The sequence below is a fragment of the Macaca thibetana genome, chromosome 1 (assembly GCF_024542745.1).
Source record: "Macaca thibetana thibetana isolate TM-01 chromosome 1, ASM2454274v1, whole genome shotgun sequence".
Taxonomy (NCBI): Eukaryota; Metazoa; Chordata; class Mammalia; order Primates; family Cercopithecidae; genus Macaca; species Macaca thibetana.
In genome coordinates this window covers 158,751,567-158,779,486 of record NC_065578.1, presented here as the reverse complement: position 1 = coordinate 158,779,486, position 27,920 = coordinate 158,751,567, and the positions used below count along the sequence as shown (strand labels likewise).

At 50.0% G+C, this 27,920-nt stretch overlaps 1 protein-coding gene across 19 annotated transcripts in view; it reads right to left on the bottom strand.

Moving 5' to 3' along the window:
• The window catches only part of PLEKHA6 (pleckstrin homology domain containing A6), a 156,703-nt gene that overhangs the window by 123,591 nt on the left and 5,192 nt on the right, over positions 1-27,920 (bottom strand). For 14 of the 19 annotated variants that reach the window (XM_050762411.1, XM_050762368.1, XM_050762377.1 and 11 more), the window contains exons 2-3: positions 26,464-26,540; positions 22,772-22,829 (exon numbers count right to left, since the gene is read on the bottom strand). In XM_050762411.1, coding sequence (XP_050618368.1) covers positions 22,772-22,829; positions 26,464-26,540 — 135 coding nt within the window. Of the gene's footprint in view, positions 1-492; positions 539-6,185; positions 6,359-14,956; positions 15,349-22,771; positions 22,830-26,463; positions 26,541-27,920 lie in introns of those variants that run through there. The other 5 variants (XM_050762494.1, XM_050762484.1, XM_050762492.1 and 2 more) reach the window with 3 other exon arrangements.

Here is a 27,920-nt window from a genome sequence, read left to right as displayed (position 1 = left end):
GCCCAGACTAAAACTTGGCCAGAGCCAGGCTCAGTGGCGCACGCCTATAATCCCAGCTACTCAGGAGGCTGAGGCGGGAGGATAGCTTAAGCCCAGGAGTTTGAGACCAGCCTGGGCAATGCAGCAAGACCCTGTCTCGAAAATATAAAGAAACTTGGCCAGGATGCCTGCAATTTGAGCCAAGGAAAGAGTTGTGGAAAATATGTAAATAAGCTGCTGCTGCTGACACCTCGCTCTTCCCTGACCTGTTATCTCCTGAGGTTCTTGTGGGAGTGATAAACTCCTCTAAGCCGGCTGAAAATAGCCTGCTCCTTCTCAAAGAAATATTTAAGTAACGCTGGGCGCGGTGGCTCACGCCTGTAATCCTAGCACTTTGGGAGGCCCAGGCAGGTGGATCATTTGGGCTCAGGAGTTGAAGACTAGCCTGGCCAACATGGTGAAACCCCGTCTCTACTAAAAATACAAAAATTAGCTGGACATGGTGGAGCACACCTGTAATCCCAGCTGCTCCAGAGGCTGAGGCAGGAGAATTGCTTGAACCCGGGAGGTGGAGGTTGCAGCGAGCCGAGATCACGCCACTGAACTCCAGCCTGGGTGACAGAGTGAGACTCCTTTTCAAAAAAAAAGAAAGAAAAGAGAGAGGAGAGAGAGAGAGAGAAAGAGAGAGAGAGAGAGAAAGAAAGAAAGAAAGAAAGAAAGAAAGAAAGAAAGAAAGAAAGAAAGAAAGAAAGAAAGAAAGAAAGAAAGAAAGAAAGAGATAGATAGAGAGAGAAAGAAAAAGAAAGAAAGAAAGAAAGAAAGAAAGAAAGAAAGAAAGAAAGAAAGAAAGAAAGAAAGAAAGAAAGAAAGAAAGAAAAGAAAGGAAGGAAGGAAGGAAGGAAGGAAGGAAGGAAGGAAGGAAGGGAAGGAAGGAAGAAGGAGAAAGAAAGAAAGAAAGAAAGAAAGAAAGAAAGAAAGAAAGAAAGAAAGAAAGAAAGAAAGAAAGAAAGAAAGTCGATTATAAAAAGTATAAAGAGGTTCAGTGCTTCCTAACCCAAATTGTACTTCAGACAAGTTCCTCATCCATATTATCAGGGTGCCCCAGAAGTGAGTGACAAAGCAACATCTCCAAGGAAGAAAGTAGAGGACAGACAAGATGTGATCCAACCCCATCCTGCCAGTCCTTCAGCCAGTGACTGGGAAGCAGGGATCCTGGCTCTGAGCCAGAAGGTGGAGAAACAAGCTGAAATCTAGCCCAGGAAAAGATGTGGGCGTGAGAGTTCCATCATAACCGGGGTTCCCGCACCTCATCCCTTGTATGTCACCCCCGCCCCAAGCACAACGCCTGGAGAAGGTGGGGAAGGCGACTTACCGAGCACCAACTCTTTCAAGACATTATGTTCATTGCTGTGGGGAGATACACATTTATCGGCGAGAAAGACATATGTGGATGGAATATTTCAGAACAACTTCTATTTCCAACCGGCTGATTCAGCCAATTAAAGGACACTTTAAAAAATATAACTTAATAAGTGTAAGTGTTGATAACTTTGGCCTTGATTCTGACAACACCAAATCTGGAAGACACTGGGCCCGATTGGGATGCTTTCTATTTTGATACAAGAAAGTCCTTCCTGAGGTCTAGACACTCTCCGTCTCCATGCTTACCACTCTACCCACTCCCTGCCAGACTTTCCTAACAAGGAGGCCGGGACAGCTTGACCACACACAGCCCATCAGAGGGTGCCTGAGCTTCCCCCATGCCTGCCAGCCCAGGCGTCCTTGCTCAGCCCCTTGGCCCCACTCCCTTTGAGGTTTCTTTCCACTGAGAACCCTCCCCACACTCCCCATCTCTGCTGTGCCTCTTTCCAGAGGTCTCAGGTTCTCTTCTTCCCGCTCCCCTCAGGTCTGGATGCCACCACGAGGCAGATGTCACAGGATCTCCCCGTTACACTCCCTCAGCACCCACGTGCACTGCGACCTGGGTTCAGCCTCACCCACAGCACAAGTACTAGAGAGCTGGTGGAGGAGGGGGCACTCTAGCATTTCCCTGAAAAGAACAGCAGGGGCACCAACGACTCCTCCTGTCCCGTCTTCCCCCACACTATGTTCTGCTTCCCCCGATCCCGGAGCGGGTTCCCCCCAACAAAGTTACTGGAGCAAACCCTCCTTTCTCTGCTGAGTCACTTGACCTTAATGGTAAGAGACCAGAGGCCCTGGAGAAAATCAGCTCACCTAACTTCCCAGTTGCTGTCCACGCTCACATCTGAACACACTAAGAAAAGTGACCCTGTTACAGGGATAGCAAGGAAGAGCAGAAAGGTGTGCAGGGGAGTACAGGGAAAAGAAGAGAATGAGGGAAGTTCACCCTGCTAGCCACCACCAGATGGTTAAGCTGGCTTTAAGTGAGGACACTTGGTTTCTGGATTGAGAGAAGGCCTGTTCTGTAAAGGGAAGCTAAGGCTCCTAGAGGAGCTGCTGCCCCATTGGATAGCCCCCTCCTCAATCGCAAGTGGGCAGCAGGGAGCAAGGAAGACTACTGGCACTGGGTGTGGTCTCTGATTCTCCCTCCACCCTAGCTCTGCCTCTAAGCCCTGCCTCAGCTGCTTTGTGACTAGATTTCTGCACTGTCTGACGGCCCCCTTGATTATACCTAGAGCAGCGGACCCGCCCTCTCTGTATGCATGGGAACATGAGAGCAGCAAACACTCTCACTCTCACTGCCCCTAGAGGAGGCAGCATCTACCACCTTCCTCTTCCAGAACACGGGGTCTGGGCACCTGGGGAGGGGTGGCCAGCTGGGCAGCTCTGAGCCACCACAAATGAGCCATGACCACAGGGGGAGCCATGACAAACTGGAGTCAAATAAATAACCACATCCCCCTCACCTCCATTGCTCTTACTGGCTAATACACACCCGCACTCACAGTTGGGTCACATGAGGGGCAAGAAAATGGCTCAGCAGGAAACACAGAAACATCCATAAATTCTAATTCTGATTCCTCCCTCACTTCCCAATGTGGCCATGGGTAAGTGGCCCATCATCTCAGAAATAGACTCTTCCAAGGCAATCAAAGGTCACCCTGGACAAGCTGGGGGAATAGAGCATATTGAGTAGGTAGATGGCAGAGTATATGGATGCAGAGATTAGGGGTTCCTACAAGAAAGATATTCATTCAACTTCAGAGTGTAAATCAGTTCTCCTTGAAGCACCGGGCATGCTCTTCTTGCCGGCTGGTACCATCCTGAAGTACCGATTCTCCTTATCAGAAACCCGCCATCTCCCCAGCCTCTACTCACCCAGCTGGAGCTAGAAACGTACATCCCACTTGAATTTCAGCGGAATTCCTAGTCGCACACACCCACTACCCTGGCCTGTAACACAACATGTTACAGAGGCACCAAGAGCCGGAAATACCAAATCAAAAGCCTGGACAAGATACCTTCTGGCTGCTCTCATTTTTACAATTGGAAATGCTGCTTAAAGCAGTGGGTGCTGAGTAAATTAATAAGAAGCCTAGAGAGATAAGGACACAGCTAGAGCTGAAGCTTCTTGACCCTCTGCAACCTCCTCCCCAAGCCACGGGCCCTAATTCAGCCATCAGCCACCCCTCAGCCCTCCCTTCAACACAGGGCAGGTCGGGCAGCTTGAAGCTGAAAAGAGAGTACGCCCAAACAGCAAGGAAACGTCTCCCAGCCATAAATGCCTTGCCCATTCTCCTGTTTGCAAAAGGCAAAGTTCATGTGGGAAGGGCAGGAACAGTATCAGCTACTGAACCCCACAAAAACCAACCCGGTCCTGAGAGATGGACACACAGGCTAAATTCACACAGCACAGCTGAGAACGGAACCGAGCAGTGTGGATTCCTTCATTTACTCCTGCTTCTCATTCCAAGCCTTATCTTTATTTTATCACAATAAATATTTATAGGGTCAGCATTCGACCTGGGTATTCCACAGCCACTCACGCCCCTCTCGCTCCAGCCACTCCCAACCTCAGCCACCTGGTGCCAAACCCCCCTGCTGCCTCCCCCACCGCGCTGACCTTAGCCTGTGCTCAAGGCCACACTTGGCAGGCATCCTGCTGACTGTCATCTCCATTGTCAGATGGGAGATAGACAATGAGAAATGGGCTTCTCTGGGGACTGGTTTAAGACTTTCCTGTCGAAAAACCTCCCAGAAGCCTGAGGCCCCTAGCCATGGCCTGGGCCCCTGACACCAAGTCTGCCCTCACAGTGAGGTCCAGTCGCTTGGCAGCCAGAACAGCTTGTCGGGAGGGGTTAGCTTCAGCCTCACAGCTAGCCTCACCCATGCTCCCCGGCTGACTCCCCTCAGACACAGAGGGAACACCCAGACTGCTTCAAGCTTGGCCTTCTCTTTTCGCAGTTCTCCTCAGTCCCCGCCTCTGCAGTCCCTAAGACAGCAGACAAGAGGAGCCTGAGTTCTAGGCCTGGCTCCAGGCCCTCAGTTTTAAGGGGGCCAGGACAGACACCTGGGAACCGTTTGGATCTTGAGATCTCTGTTTCTCTCCCTATAAGAATCCTTGAGTTCTTGGCCGGATGCGGTGGCTCATGCCTATAATCCCGGCACTTTGAGAGGCCGAGGCAGGCGGATCATCTGAGGTCAGGAGTTCGAGCCCAGCCTAGCCAATATGGCGAAACCCCGTCTCTACTAAAAGTACAAAAAAATTAGCCAGGCATGGTGGTGTGTGCCTGTAATCCCAGCTACTTGGGAGGCTGAGGCAGGAGAATCACTTGAACCCAGGAGCCAGAGGTTGCAGTGAGCCGAGATCGTGCCACTGCACTCCAGCCTGGGCAACAGAGCAGGATTCCATCTCAAAAAAAAAAAAAAAAAAAAAAAAAAAAAAAAAAAGATTCCTTGAGTTCTCCTCACAGCAGGAATAAAACTGGGCAGCAGATTCAGCAGGTGTAGGCGTGGGCTGTGGACCTGAGCAACAGAGACCCAGCTCGAGCCTTGGCTCCGGGACTTGCTGCCTCTGGCCCTGGGCAAGTCATGAGACTTCTGAGTCTTGGTGACCTCATAGATCAGAGTGGCGAGGATCCCCCAGATGACAGTACCTGGAAGGTGAGAGCGGTGGGAGGGCCTATACATAGCTGAAGAGCCTTAGTGTGCATGCTCTCTCAGTGTTTCTCAAACTGAAAGAAGTGACTCATCTGTCAGTGTGAAAGCAAGTTGAAGGGTGAAGACAATCTTTAAAAATAAATATGTATAGGCCAGACAAGACTGCAATATGACGTGCGCCACTTACAGTAAGGGTAACACACATGTGCTCCTGGAATGTATTTCTACTGGTTGCAGTCAAAAATTTTGATGTCTTCCTTTTAAAACATTCTGACCAGGCACAGTGCTTCACGTCTGTAACCCCAGCACTTTGGGAAACTGAGGCAGATGGATCACTTGAGCCCAGAAGTTCAAGACCAGCCTGGACAACATGGCAAAATGGTCTCTACCAAAATATACAAAAATCATCTGGGTACAGTGGTGAGCACCTGTAGTCCCAGCTCCTTGGGAGTCTGAGGTGGGAGGATGGCTTGAGCCAGGGAGGTCGAGGCTGCAATGAGCTATGATCTCACCAGGACACTCCAGCATGGGTGACAGAGTGAGACCTTGTCTATAAAAAAAAAAAAAAAAAAAAAAAAAAAAAAAAAACCTTTCTTGTTCTTGCAGACGTTTCCACCTGTGTAACTTGCTATCTGCCCTCAGCAGAGTGAGCTAGTAAACTCCTTGAGGTAAGAGCCATGTGTCTAATTTCTCAAGAATTCTAGCCATCCCACCACCATCCCCTCTGCAAGGCTGGGCTCAGAGCAGGGTTGGCCTCTGGTGCAAGCTGTTCACAGGCTGGAAAGCAGCCACCGAATCAAAAATCACTATGGAAGGAGACGAAGGAAACCCACTGCTGACAGTGCCAGGCACAGCCCCCAAACATGGGCCCTGGAGGTCCAAGTCCCCTCCATTTTACAGATGAGGAAACCAAAGCTCAAAGAGGTAAAGTTGTCTGGCATATGGGGGGCGGGGGAAGGACCAGGACTGACGTCTTGGTTTGGATGGCCCCTGGTTTTATCACTGCCAGGGTTAGCTCCTGAGCCGCCTTGTCAAATCCCCTAAACGTCCCATGAGGGCCAAGATGACTCACACTGCAAAACATACACACAAAGGATCGGAAACAGCACAACATTCTTTCCTACCTGCCTTTTTCTGGCTTTCCCAGTCCCATGAGGGAGAGAGGAGAGGGTTGTGCTGGGGGCATCTGGGATCTGTCTTCCTCCTTGTCCAGCCCTTGTCCTTCTCTGCCTCTTTTGAGGCTGACTTCCCCCAGCTCACCACCCTCCTCTCCGAACGCCAGCTAACCGGTTACCCGGGCAACCCAGCTGGGAGGCCGCCAGTTACCACGGCAACCCAGCATGGCCGCCAGGCTGCCTTGCTTAGGAAGGTCAGGGGACCAGCCGGGCTACCGAGCAGCTGGGATGCTGCTGGCAGGACTGGCCCAGGCAGGGGGAGTGGGGTGTGGGGGGAAGGTGGCCTACGTGCCTGAGATAACTAAGTTCCTGCTGTCAGGGGCCACCTTTCCTTTTGACATGTTTCCCATGAAGCAGGCTCCCCCAACTTGGGCATGAACCACAAGCCGTCCTCCCCAGTTGCATCACCCAAGCCGAACCTGACCCCTCCCACCTTCTCTACAGAGTTCCAGTCGCCTCACCTCCAGGAAGGCTTCTCAGACTGAGCAGCAGCCAGCTGTCACAGCCTAACCCCAGGCCCTCTCACCCTCCGCCCTTCCTGAGCATATCTGGGAGTCCACACACATGCAACACGCGTGTGTCAGCATGCAGATGTGGTCTCTCTGTGAAATATGCTGGTAAAAATCATAAGGAAGGGCTAATATTTTCTTGTACTTACTATGTGCCTAGCATGTTGTAGGTGACTTGTGTGAAGTTTCTCAATTGAGCCATACAACAAGCGTATTATCCTCACTTCGCAGATAGAGCCTGAGACTTACAGAAGGTGAGGGACTTACTCAAGTCTGAATGGATACTAACCGGCAAAGAGAGGGTGAGGCTGTGTAGGGACCAGAATTCCTTCAGCTCCTGCCCTCCCCAAGCTCCCCCCACCAACCAATCCCCGTCCTGGTTTCAAGGTGACATTTTGAACTTTTATTAAGTTTCACCATGCCTGACATGGTGAAAACTCATCTCTGCTAAAAATACAAAAATTAGCAGGCGTGGTGGTGCACATCTGTAATTCCAGCTACTCAGGAGGCTGAGGCAGGAGAATCGCTTGAACCTGGGAGGCGGAGTTTGCAGTGAGCCGAGATCTCGCTACTGCACTCCAGCCTGGGTGACAGAGCAAGACTCCATCTCAAAAAAAAAAAAAAAAAATTATTTAGGCCGGGTGTGGTGGCTCACACCTGTAATCCCAGCACTTCCAAGGCCAAGGCAGGCAGATCACTTGAGGCCGGGAGTTCGAGACCAGCCTGGCCAACATGGTGAAACCCCATCTCTACTAAAAATACAAAAATTAGCCTGGCATGGTGGCACATGCCTTGTAATCCCAGCTACTCAGGAGGCTGAGGCAGGAGAATTGCTTGAACCCAGGAGACAGAGCTTGCAGTGAGCCAAGATTGTACCACTGCACTCTAGCCTGGGCCATAGAGCAAGAAAGAAAGAAAGGGAAAAAAGGACTATCCAATGCCAGACATTTTCTTCATATTATTTTATTTCATTTCATCCTCACCTCTGAGAAGACTTCAGTCTCCTAACAGGATAGCTTAGGAAACAGAGACCCAGAGAACTAAAGTAATTTTCCCAAGCTGAGACCCGGCTTAAGGTTCCTGCCTTGGGGAACCCCCTAAGAGAGTCTATCCTTTTCTTTTTTGGCCTCCAACATGTGTAGCATATGTCTCTATCATATACAGCATGGTCGTTTGTTCACTCATCTGCTCCCTTACAAGACTGTGAGTTTAAAAATTTATTTCTGACCGGGCACAGTGGCTCACGCCTGTAGTCCCAATACTTTGGGAGGCCGAGGCAGGAGGATCACTTGAGCCCAGGAGTTTAAGACCAGCCTGGGCAACAAAGTGAGACTCAGTCTGTATGAAAAATAAAATAATTAGCCAGGTGTGGTGGTGCACGCCTGTGGTCCCAGCTACTCAGGAGGCTGAGGTGGGAGGACTGCATGAGCCTAGGAGGTCGAGACTACAGTGAACTATGATTGTGCCACTGCATTCCAGCCTGGGGAACAGAGTGAGACCCCATCTCAAAAATAAATAAATCAAAATAAAAATTCATTTTTGCAACCTAGTACCCGCCTGGTACATAAAGAGCATGCAGTAAGTATGTACCCAAAGAAAATGGTAGGGCCAGGCTCCCAAGTTCTACTCACCACTTAATTCCATGCTGTCTCTACCACATCACCCTGTCTCATTCACTCAGCCAGTCAAAAAGCAGTTACCAACCATTTTGTGCCTGGCTTTGTGTGAAACATCACAGATACAAATAAAACAAATCAGGCCATCTCTTGCCTTGAAGAAGTACAGAGGAGTGAGACGCAAGACTGAGGAGAACAGGGAATAAATTCCCCACCACTGCCCCATCCAAGGCTTTCTCATGAGCATTTCTCTGTGCCCGCTCCTTGGGCCTAACCCTCCCATCCAAAGCTTCATATATCCAACCAACATTTGTTGAGCACCTACTATGTGCTAAATACTGCCCTCTAATCACTCATAGTTGGGGGGAGAGTTGGCAGGATTAGATGACAATGGAGTCAGGAATTACTGGACAGTAGAGAAGTGATTGAGAAGGTCAGAGTCCAAGAAGCAGTGGCCAGGACCACCGGGAGCATATGGAGAACTTTAAAGAGGTTTCACATTTGATGTGATCATGGACTTTCAGGTCACATTGCTTCATATTCACACCTACTTCCTACACTAACTCATTTGATTCTTGGTGATGAGGGCAGGGCGGGAATTATTATTCCCATTTTAGAGATGAGGATACTGAGGCTCAGAAGGGGAAGAGCATTGGGTTAGGAGGAGGAAACCTGGGTTCTAGACTTCACTTGTCATTCGAACAGTTCTCAGCACTACACCTCCATCACCACACTCCCACCCGCACTACCCCACCAAAGCAGGTTTTTCTTCCCTGCTCCCATCCCCTTCAATTCCCCAGTGAGACAGCCCCGGTTTCAAGTGACGTTAGCAGGATTACTGGATAGCCTGGATCCAGTCCCTGGATAGCCCATTGCTGCTCATGTGATCCCAGGAACCAAGCAAAACCAGAACAATGACTGTACCACCTGAGGCTAGGTAGAATTTAAGAGGCTAATTGCAAGCATTTGGCTAATTAAAAGCAAATTGGAACCTGCAATTATAGATGCCTGTTCTTCTCAAGTCATGATGAGCCAGACTGGGTGGACACGATGATGTCAGAGCTAAGGAGGGACCTCACCTCCTCCTTAAGGAGGGCCCTAGGCCGTCTCGCTGCAGAAGTGGAGCTCCAACTAACCGGAGGAAGTCATAGCTGAAACCAGTGTGGACCAGCTACCCTGAAGCCTCAGCACTGATGCATGTTTATCACATCAGCACTGGCACCTCCAGCTCTATTTCCTGAATTCACGCATTAAGGATCAATCCTCCCCAGAGACTAAGTGGGTGACCTGGGAGGACTTGACAGTATCCCTGAATACCAGCTAAACACATTTCCCACCAATCCACCTCAGCACCTGTCTGGTCTTTGAGTTAAAGCTTTGCCTTCTGAAACATGATGTTCAGTAACCGACATTTGTGTGATTATTCTCAGTTTACAAAGCACTTCCATGTATATTACTCACCTAGGTATCAGCTAGGTAGGTGGTAGTGATACAAACTCCAGTTCTCAGGCTAAGAAATGAAAGCTCAGAAGGATTAAGTAACTTCTGCAAATCATATGGCTACTACTTGGGCCAGGATTTGAACCCATGTCTTCAAATTCCAGATGAGCCTTCTCTCCACGACCACAGCAGGAGCTAACACATGGATCATAATTAGTTTATCAGATCAGCTTGTGCTACTTTTGAAAGTGCAAAGAGGTCTCATGGGAATGAGAAATGCTGGGTAGATTTGATAAGGAAGAAATCCAAGACAGGATGTGCACATGGCCATGCAGGGGCGTGGACGGGGCTGCAGGAGTACCAGCTCCAGTGGAGTATCCTATAAGCCAGGAGACACTAGAGGGCCAACTCCCTTCATCCATGCACCTACCAGAGGAAGCCCCCAGCAAGTGTGCCATTCCAGGAGATTCTCCTGGAGGAAGTGGCTACCCTGGGCATGTGTGTGGCCACCTCACCACATTCTGTGCCAGTGAGGCCACAGTTCATGTGGGGGCCCCAGGAAAGCTCAGGAAAGAACTTGAGGGTCTTTGGAGGAACAGGGGCACTTAGCCTTGAACAAGGAGACCTGGGAGGGCTTGGAGGGAGACAGATGATGATATCTATCTTCAGATATCTGTTTCTCATGCAAATCAACAAGGTAATAATAACAAACACATTTGTCACTTATTCTGCTCAGCAGGATTCTATGTGCTTTGCATATGTAACCTCATTTATCTTCACAAGAAGCATTATCTTCATTTTACAAATGGAGAAACTGAGACACAAAGCGGTAAAGTCACTGTTAGCATCATATTACTGGTAAATGGTAGATTCCAGATTCAACCTGAGTTTGATCCCATAACTATGTTTTGTTTGTTTGTTTGTTTGTTTTGAGACAGAGTCTTGCTCTGCCACCCAGGCTGGAGTACAGTGGCACGATCTCAGCTCACTGCAACCTCTGCTCCCAGGTTCAATTGATTCTCTTGCCTCAGCCTCCCAAGTAGGTGGGATTACAGGAACCCACCACCACACCTAGCTAATTTTTGTATTTTTAGTAGAGACAGCGTTTCACCATGTTGACCAAGCTGGTCTCAAACTCCTGGCTTCAAGTGATCCACCCCCTTCAGCCTCCCAAAGTGCTGGGATTACAGGCGTGAGCCACTGTGCCCGGCCAACTGTGATCTTAATGACTCTGTACACACTGCCTTTTAAGAAAAGCCAAAGACTCAAACACATAAATATGTTTATTATATGAACATATTATATATTGCATTGCTATTAATACGGACAATGTCACATTTGATAAGTCTCTTTTTAAAAATTGTATGTCTCGCTCCCAATCAAACAAATGGATTGAAACAATACATGAAAACCATGAAAAAGATTGTAATACTCAATGCTGATGCTCATGGCACAAAAATCCATTCTCAGACACAGCTGCTGGGAATGTAAATTAGTGCTTTTGAACAAGGAATTTGGCAAAATATTTTAATAATGTAGCAATTTCACTTCTAGAAATGCAACCTAAGGGAAAAAATTATTGATAAGTGTGAAGATTCAGATATTTATATGTTCATTGTAGCCTTGTTTATAAAAGTAGAAAATTGGAAATACCTAATTTAACATAGGGGTTAAATCAGCAAATAAATTGAAAAGGCATATGATGAATATGAGGCAGCCACTTTAAAATGATGTTGTAAAGGCCAGAGGTGGTGGTTCACGCCTGTAATCCCAGCACTTTGGGAGGCAGATGTGGGTGGATCACTTGAGCCCAGGAGTTCCAGACCAGCCTGGCCAACATGGAGAAACCCTGTCTCTACCAAAAATACATAAAATTAGCCAGGTATGGTGACATGCACCTGTAGACCCAGCCACTTGGGAGGCTGAGGTAGGAGGATTGCTTGAGCCCAGGAGGTTGAGACTGCAGTGAGCAGAGACTGCACCACAGCACTCTAGCCTGGACAACAGAACAAGGCCCTGTCTCTAATAATAATAATAATAACAGTAATAACGCTGTAAAATAATATTTAATAATATGAAAAAATGCTTTCCATTTAACTGACAATAATACACATCTGGGCCAAGATTTTAACGATATGTATATACGTATTGTGATGATAAATCTAGACATATATTCATGCGTGAATTCATAAAAGTACAAATATACCAAAATTAAAATTATATATCAAATCTATGGGTAATTCTTAACTTTTCTTTAGGTTTTCCTACATTTCTAAATGACAATGTATTACTTTTATACTCACAGAATAATAATTCTTTTAATGTATACCCTTCATCATATTAATTCTATGCCTTGGAATTTATCCTAAGTCACCCAAAGCACAGAAAGAGCCTTACGAACAAAAATGTTCCTCCTGTGCTATCTGTAAAAGGAAAATAAGGTAACAACTTAAATGTCCAGTACAGAAATGATCATGTAAAACATAGGACATCCACACACTGACTATTATATACTATTTTAATCAAAAGAAAACTATTTTTATCACCATGTAAAAGAGAGAGGTGACTTGTTCTGCACAGCTTCAAAGAATCAGAACCAGAGGGTGGAACTTAGAAGTCAGCAGATTTTGATTCAACATAGAAGAATGTTCCAACCACAGAGGAAGCTGCCTTGTGAGGTAATGAGCTCCCTGTCGCTGAAATTATCCAAGTGAGGCTGCTGCTTCTGTCAGGGAGGCTGAGGAAGGCTCATCTGGATGTGGAGGGAGTCTGGACTAGAGAGTCTCTGAGGGGCGTCTGAAGGCTGAGGGTGCTGAGCAGGAGCCCCCTGAACGGAGAGATGGCCGAGAGAAGGCTTCTCGGCCCACCCTCAACTTCTGTTCCTGCTGCTCCCACTTACTCTAAATGTCTCCCAAAATACAGTCGTTTCTTCCTCTCTGAATGTGCTTTCAGCGGTTGGAGACTGACCTGCTAAAGTCCCCTCATTAAGCCCCGGCTTCCAGAGCCCCTTCGCCTCACCCCAGAGCTCAGGGGAGTGCAAATCCTGCAGCTCTCTTGTGAGGCCCAGCTCCAACCTTCCTCTGGGGGGGCCCATGCGTGCGCCAAGACCAGTGCCAATGACCTCAGCAAATTCACAACAGGCTGTGAGGAAGACGATGAGGCAATTGGCTCGGAGAACAGAACCGCAGCCTGTTCAGCCCCAGTTGACACCATGCTCCCATCTGCTGTTGCGGCTTCTTCACTCTGGCCTAGGCCAGTCCCCTGGACCAAGAGAGCTCACTCTGTGAGCCCAAGCCTGCAGGCTGGGCCTGGGCAAAGTGGGGGCTTTGATGTCAGCCCAGGAGCCAAGGTGGCTGCCTCCCTCACTGACTGGGGGATCAGTAATTATTTCATTTACAAGCAGGAATAATCCAACTCAATAATCCAGGCAGACACATTCAAAGTAATTATCTGTGTAATGCATCCTGCACCATCACCTTCCTAGGAAGGAGGAAAAGAAGCCTAGCCCAGCAAAAAAAAAAAAAGGGGGGGACCCCCATTGTCTGCAGCCTGTGTGCAGCGGCCCGCCAGGATTAATTACACACCAGTGCTAACACATTTATCACCTTGCCACTGATTGGAAAACCAAGGACTTTTAATAATTCATATCTGTGGCTCAGCACTCTGCGCCCTTGTGTGGAGACACAGAAACCCGCTTGTTTCCATAAGGAAAGCCCAGTGGCAGTGCCAGGCGTAGAGCCCTCCGCCTCTGCTGCCACCCCAACCTGGAGACAGGCCCAAGCCTAGCCGCTCCCACCTCCCCTCCACCCACCAGCAGGGTCTGCTCCTGTCCTGCTGAAGCTAAAATGCAGCTGCTCGGGGGTGAAAGCTGGCGACTGAACTGTCCTAGCCACAGGAGCCCTCCCCAGTTTCATACTCTTCCAGGGTGGCCTGGAAGACAGGATTTGGGAGATTTGTAGGGCAGGTGCCCACAGTGCCCCCGCACCTGCCCAGACAGTGGGCTCAGGCAGATACCTGCCAGCGCGGACCCTGCCCCACCATGCAGGAGACCCTCAGCAGAGTGCACCACTCAAGTGATCAGATTGGGGGTAAAGAGTCTACAGGGCTTTGGGAAGAGCCTCCAATCCCTGAAGTCTGCAATCTCCTCTGACACCAGCTCTGAGCTCCAGCCTCCTCCCTACCAACTTCCACCCTCCTGCAGCTCTCCCTCCCCACTCCTGTGCCCCGGGGATGGCTCTGCCTCTATCCCGGTTCTCCATCTCTGCTCTCCCAGGCTCCACAGCCCCTTTCCCTGCCCTGGCTGGCATGTTGTCTCAAAGAGCATTTCCCAGGAGCCTCTTCTCCCTTCTTCTCCCTTCTTCTCCTCCGCCCCCACCACTTTCCTGTCTCGCCCCACTTCCCTCCCCTTCCACTGTAGCCCTCCTTACCCTTCTCTGGCCAGTTCCCCAACTGTCCTCCTCTCCCCAGACTCCTCACACAATACCTCGAGGCTCTTAGCTGGCTGCAGCCCGGTACCATCATTATAAACGTCATCCTCTCATTCCCTGCCCCCCTCCACCACATACCAGGCTCCAGCTCCTTCAGGAGCTCCTCACTAAATCTGAGACCCCCAGAGCTCAGAGGCCTCCTAGAAATTGGAATCCAAGAGCCTCTGTCATCCTTTGACCCAACTTCTGACCCATAAGAATGATACACACCCTGACCCCTCCCCACCCTGAGGAAGGTGAGCCCCTGGGGCTGACCTGAGCCTGACCCTGGACCCCCTCCATCTCTCCTTCCTGTTGGCAGGATTAAAGGGAGGGTGGGCTGGCGTCTCTGTGCTAGCCTGCTTGGGGAACCCTGCTGGACCCTAGGAAGCTGCCAGCCCCAACGCTGCCCTCATCCAGGAGATGCAATTCAAATGTAATCAATTTAAACAGCATCAGCCCTGACAGGGACTCTGGAGGTGGGGGTGGGGGCACAGGGAGGGTTATAATTAGCATTCTCAGCATCCATGATCCCCAAGTAAGGCTGCCAAGGATGAGGGATGGGGAAGCCAGTGCACCGCAGTGCAAGCAGCCCAGGCTCACGCGGCAGACAGGCAGCTGCCAGCCCTGACCAGAGCCCAGCCTTCCTCCTCCCACCTCATCTATGTGATGCATGAAAACAGACTCACCGGCTTCTGAGGTGTGATCCCCGCGCTGGAAAGCTCTACCTCTGCGAGCCCCAAGGCACCCCTCCCCCAGCTCAGGCCAGCTGGGGTCCTCCTCCCCCACCCCTGGGGCCCCCTTCTGCAGCGCGGGGCTCCGGATCTAATCTGATCTAATCAGTCATCTCTCCGGCTGGCAGGTCCCTGGCGCAGGGAGAGGATGCTGTTGTGGTGACTGCAGGATCCAGCATCTTTCCCAGGCACAGGCAGCTGTGGGCATGCTCCATCGGCTCCCCCGGGGATTTCAGGGCCACGTGACTCTCCCTCCCCAAGCTGTCACTTAGGATCAGGAGTAAATAGTCCCCGAAAAGGTTTAACTCCATCCACACCAGTGACAAGCTGCTAACCAGCCACGCAGCCTGCCTGCCAGGGAGAGGATGGGGTGGCTCAGCGCAGCCTCCTGGGCCTTCCACCACCAGGACAAGGCTGCCCCCCAAAGGGGAGCAGGGCCACCGTCTGGGTAAGCTGCATTTTTAGAGTCCCCCACAAGAGACTGCAGGGAACCAGAAACTGCCCAGGGGCTTGGAATCATGTGTGGGACCTCACCCAGCCAGCCTGGTGATCACCTTTCAGCTCTGGGGTATGTCTCCAGGTGTCAGGAGGGCTTGGCTGGGGCCCTGGGGCCTCCCCATCCCCCGCCCCCACCTCAATACAGAGAATTTAGAGAAATAACATTTGGAGAGGGTTGGGGGCCACTATGAGATGCCAGGATCTTCTCCTAGCCCTCAGCCCAAATTGGTCTCTGATAACCCTGAACAAGGATGCTAGCCAAGCTATGGGGTTCCCGGGTTCTGTATTATTCAGAGTCAGAGGCAGAAGGACTTCAGACGATAGGGTTATAGCCCTGTTTCTGCTTAGACAAAGATTGCTTTCTGCCTCAGTTTCCCTCGATCCACATCTTTCTCGGTTTCCCTCTATCCACAGATTCTCTGTGACAATGGGCAAGTGTAATAAAAAACACTGATTTCATAAACAGGATCAGAAAGATGGAAAAAAAAACAAAAGATTCCCACCTAAACCCCAGGCAGGCTCACTGGTCTCAGTCCCACCTGCCCCTTAAACCTAGAAACTGGGGACTGAACCAGATGAGCTTCTGGGGTCACTTCTGAATAGAGAAATCTGTCAAGAAGCAGGAGCTAGAGAAAGTGCATCTGCAAGGCCCCACTCACGTGATAATTGCATTTTTTATTTATTATTAGAACAACTTGATTAAAAACTTAAGCCTCTCCACTCCAATACAAGTGGGTCTCTCTTAGTGTGATCTAAGCACATATATCATTTTTACCAACTGAAGCCCTTATCCGTAAAGGAATGTGCAAAGGATGGAACAGGAGCACAGACTTCCCTCCCAGGGCCTGGGAGGAAGAAGCCTGGCTGGTTGGTGTGGGGACAGTGGCTCCACACCCCACTCACGCACACCACAGTGTTTGAGGAAGGCAGGGACCTAGAGAGCTACTGAAGGGACTGTCTTTCCCACCCCAGGGCAGGCCAGGCTGAAGCCGGGAATCTGGGGTTAGGGCAGCAGACACAGCTCGGCAGCACTCTTGGGGAGGGGGACCCTTGGTCACCTCCCATTGTTCCCCTGCCCAGCTGACATGCCAGGCCAGCCCTGCGTTGGCTATAGGAAAGCTGCTCTGCTGAAGGGGCAGACAAGTTGTGGATGAGGGCCCGGTGCCAGGCAGGACCGATCAAGCCCAACTCACCTGCCCTGGCTCTTCAGGACTTGGCAAGGCTGCCAGGTGCAGGCGGGGGAGAGTCTGCTTTCATTTAGCCAAGATGAGAGGTTCTTGGGGGTCTCTGACCCTGCAGAGCCAATGGAGGAAAGGGGAGTTGGGCCAAGAGATTACAGCATCCCAGAGGGAGGCCAGGGAGGGGGATAGAGACCCCAGCCCCAGACCCCACAATCCTCAGGCAGCTGGAAAAGGCAGGCGACCAACAGATGGGCCTGCTGGGCAGGTTTCCTCTCTGGCAGGCAGAGGGCAAGGGCCACAGACGAGTCCCACGGATCCTTCGAGAAGCCTGAGCCAGACGTGTGAATGTTTCTGGGGGATCTGAGTAGCTTCGGGGGCATGAGAAGCCAAAGGGAGGGTCGGTGTTGGGTGCATGCCTTTATCTGGGGGATTAAGGTGGAAGAGATGTGGTAGCATGAAGATCTTAAAGCTGCAGCAAGAACAGGTGAGGCAGATGGACCAGAGATAATAAATTCCCTTTGCTAAATCTAAGTTCTTGCTCTGCGAGCCCAGAAGAGGAGAAGCAAGCCTCACCTAAACAACTCCGGTGGGGAAGGCATGAGGCGGCGTGAGGCAAGGAGGATTCCACAGAAAGTACCTCTGTGATCCCGTCTCTCCTCTGCTCTACAATCTTTGGCCCCATTGCTCAGAGGATCAAGTCCAAGCTTCCCAGGCACCTTCTATGGTCTCCAAACACACGCGTCCTCCCCACCTTTGTGGTGCCATCCCCACTCCCTACCGTACAGTCTTGGCGACCACTAACTTGACTGGCTCACTGCCCATTCAGTGGAACCGCATCTGCATGGGTCTCTCTTCCTCGCAGAACATGCCAACTGGGTAGGAAAGGGAGCTCCATGGGATGAACTAGCACACTGCAGCCTCCGCCTCTACCTGGGCTTTAGCAATCCTTCCTCCTCAGCCTCCCAAGTAGCTGGTACTACAGGTGCACACCGCCACATGCAGCTGATTTTTTAATTTGTTTTAGAGACAGAGTCTTGCTAGGTTACCCAGACTGCTCTCCATCTCCCAGGCTCAAGCAGTCCTCCTGCCTCAGCCTACTGAATAGCTGGGACTACAGGTGTGAGCCACCACGCCTGGCTAACTATGACCTGTGTGACTTGGAAGCCCAGCTCCATCCCTGAGTAACTCAGTGACTTTTAACAAATGACTTGACTATGGAGCCTGTTTTCCTCACCTGCAGATGGGCTTCTTTGAAGCCCAGCACATTCACTACCTCTTCTCCTCGGCCGCTTCCTTCTTTACTGTCCTGGGGTGTTATCTGCCTTTCTAAGCCTAGAGCTCGTGGGGTCACTATACCAGACTGCTGCCCCAGGACTCCTGTGTTCTGTCCTGTCTGCCTTCTGGAGACAACAGAACCGCTCTTGGTGGCTCCACCGCCCCTCCCAGGGCCCCTCCTCTTCCGGGGTCTCGCAGTTCGGGTTGGGGTCTGTACTGACGAATCCCAAAGACCCAGCACAGCCTTGGAGGCTCACTGGGGTCTCACCACCCAGCCTGGGGCACACGGGGCAGAGATCTGGGCTTCTGATTTCTGCCTCCCCGCAGCCCCTCAAGGAGCGCCAAGCAGCCCGTAGGCGCGCCAGGGCCGTGGGTGGACTGCCTGCCTGCACATTCTCGCACCTTCCTGGAGGAAGCGTCCGGAACAGAACAAGGAAGACCAACGGCTGGGTGGGGTTCCCTCGGTGGAGGAGCCGCAGGGGCCCAGCTTGGGAACTGGGTTATCAGGGGTGTAGCTCTGCAGAAAGCGTCCTGCCACGTCTTCCTCCCTGTCAACCTTGGGGAAAAAGAGAGGCACCCTTGGGGACGGAACTGGCAAGTGTCACGGCTTCAGCCGGAAGGGGGGTGAGGGGGTGAGGGGGAAGGAGACAAGGGGGCGGGGGAAGACTTCCTGTTGGGCAGGAATGGGTGTTACATAGCTAGACCTTTAAGCATCAGAAAGACAGCTACCTGACCCACTATGGCTGGGATGTGGCAGGGGATGGGAAAGGTGGCCCTGTCACCTCCGAGAAGACGCCATCAGCCTGGGGAGACACTCTGTGAGCAAACCCCTGAAAGCCTTGTGGGGCCATCATGTGTGCTCTGGAGCCCTCTTGTGGATCCTTGCGGTAAGTGCATGCAGGCTTGCAGTGCGTTTCTCCCACGTTTTAACCTTTCCCCTGTTCTCTCCTCCTCCCACCGCTCTTCCCAGTAAATGACACCTTTAAAACCACAGGCACACTCAAGAGATGCGTCTGTTGTGGCTACTATGAGAGTCACTTCCTAAATACCCTGAAAGAAAGAGCTTGTTGACACACAATTAACATACTTCTCTGCTCCAGGGCAGATGTCAGTATTTGCTCATTGAAATTTCCCTCCCTCATCCACACTAAAAGAAACAAAATAGCTCTTCCAGTTGTCTGGCTTTTATTATTACTTGGAATCCATGTCTGAAATCGTTCGAGTTTCTAACACATCCACCAACCAAATGTCATAAACCTTTGTGGGAACTGTGAAAATAGGAAAGAACAGCGAGTCAGTCGTTCATTCATTCACTCACTCATTCAGCAGGAACTTACTGAGCACTTCCTTTGTCCAAGCAAGGTGCCAAGGATGCTGGGAAGCAGCCGTGCCATCATGCTAAGATGTGAAATCAAGCACACATGAGGCTGCCTCCCCGCTTGCTTTCTATTAATACAAGCTTTGTAACATTGAGTAACACATACGAAGAGACAGTTTTTCCATTATTTGCTAAAACCAGGATGATAGGACCTCCTCATAAAGGTGCGGTGAGGAGTAAATGAGATAATGTCATAAAGCACTTAGCTCCTAGAGTGGCGGCTGCTGCATGATGTACAGAATGACCACCGGGTCTGGAAATGTATGTGAACACAGAATTCATGGCTGGTTGATGATTAAACAATATTGCCTGTGTCTCCGGACTTTACGGCCCCCCTGTGTTGCCCCTGCCCTTGATGAGTTTTCAGTCTAGGCTACTGGTTCTCAAAGTGTGGACCCCAGAGTAGCCGCAGCAGCATAACCTGAGAATGTGTTGGAAATGCAAATTCTAGACCCTCTGAATCCAAAACTCTAGGGGTAGGGCCCAGCTCTCTGTGCTCCAACAAACCCTCCAGTGATTGTGATACATGCTCCAGTTGGAGAGTTACTAATCTAGTGGAAAATGACACAAGTATAAGCAAATAACTACAATACACGGACACATCGCTGAAGAAGTGATGTCATGGGCAGGGCTTGAAGGAAGAACAAGTGTTCCCAGGTGGACACAGGCCATGTGAGGAGAGATTGGCACCTACAAAGGCCCAGATGCATGGAAGGGAAGTGGATGTTGAGGGAACCACAAGTGATTTGGTAGGGCTAGAGGAGAGGGCTAAAGAGCCAGCTGGGGAGTGTGGGAGGTGAGGCTGGGAAGGGGGGCGGGAGCGAGACTATGACGGCCCTTATGTGCCCAGATAAGGAATTTAGATTTTATCCTGTAAGTGATAGGAAACATGCAAAGTTTTTAATGGAGAATGATATGACCAAATTTGAATTCTAGAGGAAAGCACTCTTGCAGCATTATGGCCTGGAGGCAGGAAGATCAGTTGGGAAGCTTCTACAATAATAGAAGTGAGAGTCCATGTGGGCCTGAACTCAGGCCATGGCTATAGGGATGATGAGAAGTGGGTGGGTTGAGAGATAATTGGGAGGAGAATTGACAGGACCTGTGGGGGAGGTGTGAGAGAGGGAAAGGTTGAGGATATCTCTGAGGGCTCTGCTTTGGTGGTATTTCTAGAAAAGGTGGAACCGGTGCAGAGAAGCAATGACTTCAAGTCTGGATACATTAAATTGGGGGCGCTCAGAAGAAAGCTCTGGGCTGGTAGCTGAAGCAGAAATCAATTATGCCTCTGTTGTTTATCTCCCAATGTTTTTCATGCATGAATTCATTTCAGGAAATACTGGATTCCTATCATGCACCAGAAAGGTTCTAGGAGGGAGTGAAAAACACAATAGCCAGAATCTGCTCCCAGGACTGTGCAGCAGAGGGGGCCAGCAATACATAACCAAACATATACATACACAAACATGTTTCAGGTAGTGCCTGGTGCTGTGAAGAAAAGTAAATGTGGAGGGGTGGGGGAATTCAGGCAGAGCAGTCAGGCATGGCCTCTCTGAGGAGGTGACATTGGGGCTAATCCAGAAGTCGGAACCGTGTGTGTAAATGGGAGGAGAATGCTCCCAGGCAGGGGGAGCAGCAAGTGCCAAGGCTCTGAGGTAGGAATGGTTTTGACATGATGGAGGGAAGGGAAGATGGGAGCACAGCCGGCCAGTCATGGGACGCAAGGTCAGAGAGGTGGACGGGTACGTTTCTAGGGACTGGTGAGATGCCGCAATACATGTGAAAGTGTTTAATAAATAGTCTCTAGAGCCATGTACAGAAAGGAATATGAAGATGGTATCTGCAAGAGGGAGAAAAGAAGAAACAATTCACAATTCTTACTTGAAGCAAGAAGCATGTGGGTCCAAACTTAGGAAAAGCTCAGCCTATAACTGTCATGTGATATTAGAATAATTTCCAGAACAGATACTTTGAAGGGAAGGAGGAGGAGGAGGAGGAGGAAGAAAAGGAGGAGAAGGAGGAGGAGGAGGAGGAGGAAAAAGAAAAAGAAAAGAAAGAAAAGAAAAATTTGCTTTTGCTTTAAGAATATGGTTAACAGGCCCAGGCATGGTGGCTCACACCTGTAATCCCAGCACTTTGGGAGGCCAAGGTGAATGGATCCCTGGAGACCAGGAGTTCGAGACCAGCCTGGCCAACATGGCAAAACCCCATCTCAATCAAAAATACAAAAATTAGCTAGGTGTGATGGCAGGCATCTGTAGTCTCAGCTACTCAGGAGGCAGAAGCACGAGAATCACTTGAACCTGGGAGGTGGAAATTGCAGTGAACTGAGATCACACCACTGCACTCCAGCCTGGGTGACAGAGTGAGACTCTGTCTTAAAAAAAAAAAAAAAAAAGAATAGGTTAGCAGCTAAGCTGATGTAGGTGGTAGATGATGGCAGATCTAAGTGCTGGCAGATCTTGGCGGTGGGGGATGGAAAGGTAACCCCTCCTAGTACACACAGATGAGGATTTCAAAGCAGAGAGGGAGGGAAAGAGGATGAGGCAAAGGTCCTTCCTCCCCTGGCTGGACTGGGGCTCCCTCTGGTGGTGCCATTGCCCCAGGCAGCTGGGCAGAGGCGCTTCACCATCCCTGCAGAATCTGAGGCCAGACCAGAGGGTGAGGCCCACAGGCCTGGGCACGCTGAACCTCACTCTTGCGAATGAAACCAGCTCCCAGCCTGTCTGGGAGATGGAGAGACCCAGGCCAAGGCAGAGAGAAGTGAGTTCAACTGCGTAGCTCATGCACCACCCCAGCCCAAAGAGCTGTGTCTTCTGCTTCCAAGGTTAAGTCCAGGGCAACTTCCCAAGGCACACCTTTAGCCACGGCAGGAAATAAGGGCTCCCCAGCTCACAGAGGGGCCTACCCAACTCCTGGGAGGAAAATAGAGCATCTCCACCCACACAAACCTCCCCCAGAATCGCAGGTGCCCCCATCCACAAGAGCAAGAGTGACCAGAGCTGGCCTTGCCACCACTAGTCTGGTGTCCTCCTTCGTACACCCCATGGACACCTCCCCTTCCCACTGGCTCCACATCCTGCCCCGCGGCTCCATCTCCTGCCTCTGAACCTCTGCCTGTGTGTCTAGAACAGCCTCATTCCTCTACTTTGTTGAGCCATCTCCTCCCACCAGTACAGCCCAGACCAAAACTCCACCCACCCCACCTCAGGAAACTTACCAGGACTGACACTGGTTACTACCCAGGCCAACATAAACAGGCACACTGATACATACGTTCCCATCTCTATCTCAGCTCTCAGGAGCCTGGGCACCTCCTAGCCAGTCACAGACCCAGCAGTGCCTTCAGTGAAAAACCATACACTTTAACCATCTCTCCTCCTGACAAGGACGAAAGCAGAACCAACAGCGACATCAGAAAGCAAACTGCGTCTTACTCACTTGATGAAATACACAGCTCCTTCCTGGGTGGAATCCACTTCCCAGCCCTTGGGCAAACCTGTGAGGAAGCAAAATCACCAGAATGAGATACCCTGGGATCAGCCTCTCTTCTCTTCCTGTCTTCCCACAAACCCCACCTGCACTTAGGAGGGATGGGTGCCTGAACAGTCAGGAAAATCCAAAGATAAGCCAGTCGAGTTGAAACCAACCATTCCATCCTTTTTTGTCCATGATTTCTAGCAGTGAGATTCCCAGCAAATAGAGACATGGGAGTGGACGGGATGTTCTCCGTCAGTGAGCGGTGAAGTGACCGAATGGATCATTGCCTGGTAGGATGCACTCATTCATTCAACAAATCTTTGCTGAGCATCTACTGTGCACCAGGCTCTGTGCCAGCCCCTGGATACAACAGTGAACACACAGACGGTTCCCCAGAAGTGTCCTCAGGATCATCTAACCAGAAGGGCAGGTCACTTGCCCCAGGAACTCTTCACAGATCATTAACACCCAAGATCTGAGTAAGACTCAAGTTTCCAAATCCCAGGCCAGTGTTATGGCCATCAGGCTCTGCTGCTTCTGGACAGGACACCAAGGACCTAGGAAATCAGCCCCAGGAAAATGAAGAGACTTGCAGTTTTTACAATCTTTAATAGTGTCTCTGAAAAAAAAAATTATCCACGGAAATGCTCAGAGGAGAATCACAGAATCTCAGTGTGAGCAAGGAAGTTGACAGTGGCCAGGAAGCACCCAGGCAGCCCCCACAGGTGGGCATAGCACCTCCATCTCCCAAGATCACTCGTAGGCTCTATATCATCCCACTCGCTCTCCCAAAACAGCCACCCTGGGCAGCATCCCGCCTCCCCAGCAAACAGGATTCCTTCACCCCATGGCTGAGGAGGAGGAGCCTTCTGAGAGACCCAAGAGAGTCCACTGTCAGAGGTGGGGACCGTCAGGGAGCTGGCTGAGAACATTCCTTTTGGGAGTGCGAGCCCCTGGCTGACATATTGGAAAACAGGTGGGGATTCTCTTGATGGACAGTGACTGCCACCTTTCTGGTCAGTCCACACGCCTGCCTTGTGTATGAAGTCTTACAAAGCATAGCGATTCTCTGCTGGTCTGACTGTCTCCTGCCATGTTAGCAGCTGCCTTGAGGCACCAGCTGCTGGGGAGCAGTGCCTGAGTTCTGCAGAGTAGCGGGTCCAGTTTCTAATCATTCATTTTATTCACCTGTATTTATCAAGGGTCTGTATTTCCACAGTTGCTGCTGACGGTGATGGTGCTGTTTCAGCAAAACAGGGCAGCCAGCGAGCCCAGCTCCGGCCAGGACATGGCCCACCTATCACACCAGCTACCACTTAGCGAGTGCTTCCTTCCTCTAAGCTATGCACTTGACCTCTGCTAGTGCATTTAATCTGCATAGCAACATTATACAACAGGTGTCCTCCAAAACATTTTCACCAATGACAGATGAGGAAACGGAGGCCCAGACAGGTTCATCAACTGGCTCAAGGACACACAGGAAGTGTCTGGGCCGGGATGTGAGTGCTGCTGTGCTGCCTCCAAAGCCCACACTCTTTCCTCTGTGCTGCTCCATAAATGCTACTTGTTCCCCTCTGTCTCTGTGGGAGGATGCTGCCATTCAGGAGGGTGTGGGTTGGCATCCTCCCCAAGTAGAGGGATCCCCATTGGGTCAGAATCATAAATAATTCTGGCACTGTGATGTGCCTGGGAAAGAGGCCAGTGTGGATTATGTCCCCTGCCTTTTTCTAGCAACTTCCCTCCACACTGCCCTCTCTGCCTGGGCAACACCAAGAGTGCTTATATTCCCATCCAGGCGGAGTGCCCGCTGAGGCAGCTGCCCTCCCGGCAAGCTCCGGGGGCATCTTAACCCCTTCCCAGCCTTAGACAACCAGTTGGCTGCAGCCAAAAATGAAAGCATTGGCTCACAGACTGGTATTCATCTTCCACTCCAGCTAGGATGATAATGAAGGGAATGGACTCAACCTGTAAACAGCTGAGACACTGAAGGTGACACCACCATCAACCTGGTAGAAGAAAACAGCCCTGGCCTTAGAGTCAGGAGGCCTTGCTGCAAGTTGGAAATAATGATGGTGACAATAACAGCAGCAGCTACCTCCATTTTCGGAACCACCTCTCTGATGTAATGCCTGCTACTACTTTTTTGAGGTTCATAATCCTCTCCCCATTATAAAGATGAAGAAGCTAAGTCCAAGAAGAATTAAACCCCTAGTACAAGACCACACTGAAAGAAATAGAGCCACAATTGAGTTCAGATTTCTCTGCCTCCAAAATGTATGACTTTAACCATGACACCACTTTGCTTATTAGTCAAGTGGCCTTGAGCCAGGTACTTCCTCTCTGCTCTTCAACTTTTCTACCATAAAATGAAGAGTCGAATTCCATGACCCCTGAAGTCTCTCTCTTCCAGCAATGATCCCAGCTCAGAAGCTAAAAAGAAAAGGACTCTGAACAAGTCAAAGGCTTCATCCTGTGTGTCCAGCAGTGCCAGCCATGCCCATGAGTGACGGAGGCCCTGGAACCAGGCGCCTGGGGTTCAGTCCAGTGAAGGGCTGGAAGGCAAGAGGGGGTGAGAGATCTCCCCACATTGTAACTCACACCCCCTCTTACTGGCCTGTGGTGGCGTCATGAGGAGGATGAATGGCTGTTCACTTAAAGTACCCAGGCCTTGTGAGTCTTGATGTTTCTACCTCAACAACTTAGACTGAAATCTTTTTCTTTGGTTGTTTCTTCATTGCTGACCTGTTTGTGTCCCACCTTTCCCACTAGCCCTGAGGGCTACCAGTGATATTTTCTCCATAATCAGCAGCAATGTCAGCCTTGTCCCCTTTCACGTTTCTCCTCAGTGGGAGAAACAGGCGCTCCCACTAGCCACGTGGGGCCATTTACATTTGAATTAATTAGGATTAAAAATCCATCTGGGCACAGTGGCTCACACCTGTAGTCCCAGCACTTTGGGAAGTCGAGGTGGGTGGATCACCTGAGGTCAGGACCAGCCTGGCCAACATGGCAAAACCCCATCTCTACTAAAAATAAAAAAAATTAGCTGGGTGTAGTGGCACACGCCTGTAATCCCAGCTATTTGAGGGACTGAGGCACAAGAATCTCTTGAACCCGGGAGGCAGAGGTTGCAGTGAGCCGAGATCGTACCACTGCACTCCAGCCTGTGCGACAGAGTGAGACTCTGTCTCAAAAAAAAAAAAAAAGAAAAATCAAGCCCTCAGTGATGCTTGTATTTCATTTGTTCATTGCCACATGTGGCTCATGGCAATTGTATTGGGCAGAGCAGAAAGAGAACACTTCCATCATGACATAAAGTTCTAGAGCGCAGCACTGGGGGCTGGCTTCTGTCAGTGCAAGAGCCCTTGAGACAGGGGATTTTCTGACTGGGCAGAGGGATGAAAGAAGAGTAAAAACCTCTGTCCTCAAAGGTCTGTCTCAGATACCAATTTTGGAGGTGGAAGCCTGGAGAGACACTGAGGTGAGCTCCAACCAGCCTGCAGTCTCCCCCAGATGGCAGTCCAAATGCTAAGCTGAGTCCATCCATGGAGAAAGGAAAAAGTCAGAAGCAAAGTTGGGGCACAGAATTCCTGCTGCCACCTCAAGCTATTGCATCCTCCTCGATTGTAAAGGCAGGGACAGAGGATCCTTACCTGGGCAGGAGGTGTGTCCACTCTGGATGGGTGACTTTGTTCCAGGGTGCACCCAGCTGGTTGACTTTTCCTCATCACTACAGAAAGACCAATAAGAAAGTGTCAGCTACAAGAGAGGCTTTTCTGAGTGGGACACTCATCTCCAGATTCACATTAACACCGACTGTTCAATCCCAGACACATGAGAGGGGAGCGTCCACAAGGCTGTTCATTCGTTCACATTCACAGAGTATTATTTACGGAGTACACTCTGAGGGTTTCAAGATGAATAATATCGAATCCCTAACCTCAAAGAATCTACAACCCACTGGGAAATAGATGCATAAAAAGATAGCTGCAATACAATGTGATAGGCACTATAATCCCTATTGTAACTATGCGTAAAAAGTGTGATACCATCACAAAGAAACGAGTGTTACCTGGCATGAAGTTAAGGAAGGGGAAGCATGAAGGCTTCATGACAGAGGCCATGTTAGAGATGATTGCTAAAGGCAGGTGGGAAGAACAAGGAAGGTCCTTAACTGGCAGCTTCTCTAATGGATAAGAAAAGGAGGAGACTGAGTAAACCCATAGTCCTTGTGTGTCAACAATGCTACGTATTTTTCATTCACGACATTCCCTCACACTAGGAATTTTACACATTATGAATCTGAGGTTCAGAGAAGTTAAGAAATTTGGCCAAAGTCACAACCAGTAAGTGATGAAGACAGGATTCAGACCTAGATCTGTGCCTGACAAAACTCTTTCTGATACCTCACACCCAGCAAGGCAGGCTCCCCAGCAACACAGACCCTCTGGGTTGTAGATTCAATGGCAGATGAAGTCATCATCATTTCTCAATCCCCACCAACCAAGTGACACAGACTTTTCCAGAGCCAGATGTGACCCAGCAAGAAGCACCTGACTGTCTGGGCTACTTCAGGTATGTGGAGGAAGGGACTCTCAGATCACCTGGATCACCCAGGCTTTAGGATAGTGTCTTGGAGCCCAGGCCAAGATTCTACTCAATGTCTTTAAGGTATAATGGATGTAGAATAAACTCCACTAAGAAAGACTCCATTAAACTTTTATTAAAGTGAGATATCGACTAAACTCCCTATAAAATTTACAATTTAATAGTTTTGACTTATCTATACACCTGTGAAACTGCCACCAAAATCAAGATAATGAATTCCCAAACTTTCTCTGTGACCCTTTGTAATTCCTTGTTCCCACCTACCACCCCCAGCTCTTTCTATCCTCACCGCTCTTCCCAACAACAACTGATTTGTTTGCTGTTACTGTAGATTAGTTGCATTTTCTAGAGTTTTATATAAATAGAATCATACAGTCATACAATAGAATCATGCAATCATACAATCATACATCTTTGCCTGATTTTTTTTTTTTTTTGAGACAGTCTCACTCTGCCATCCAAGCTGGAGTGCAGTGGCACAATCATAGAGTCATTTGTAGCC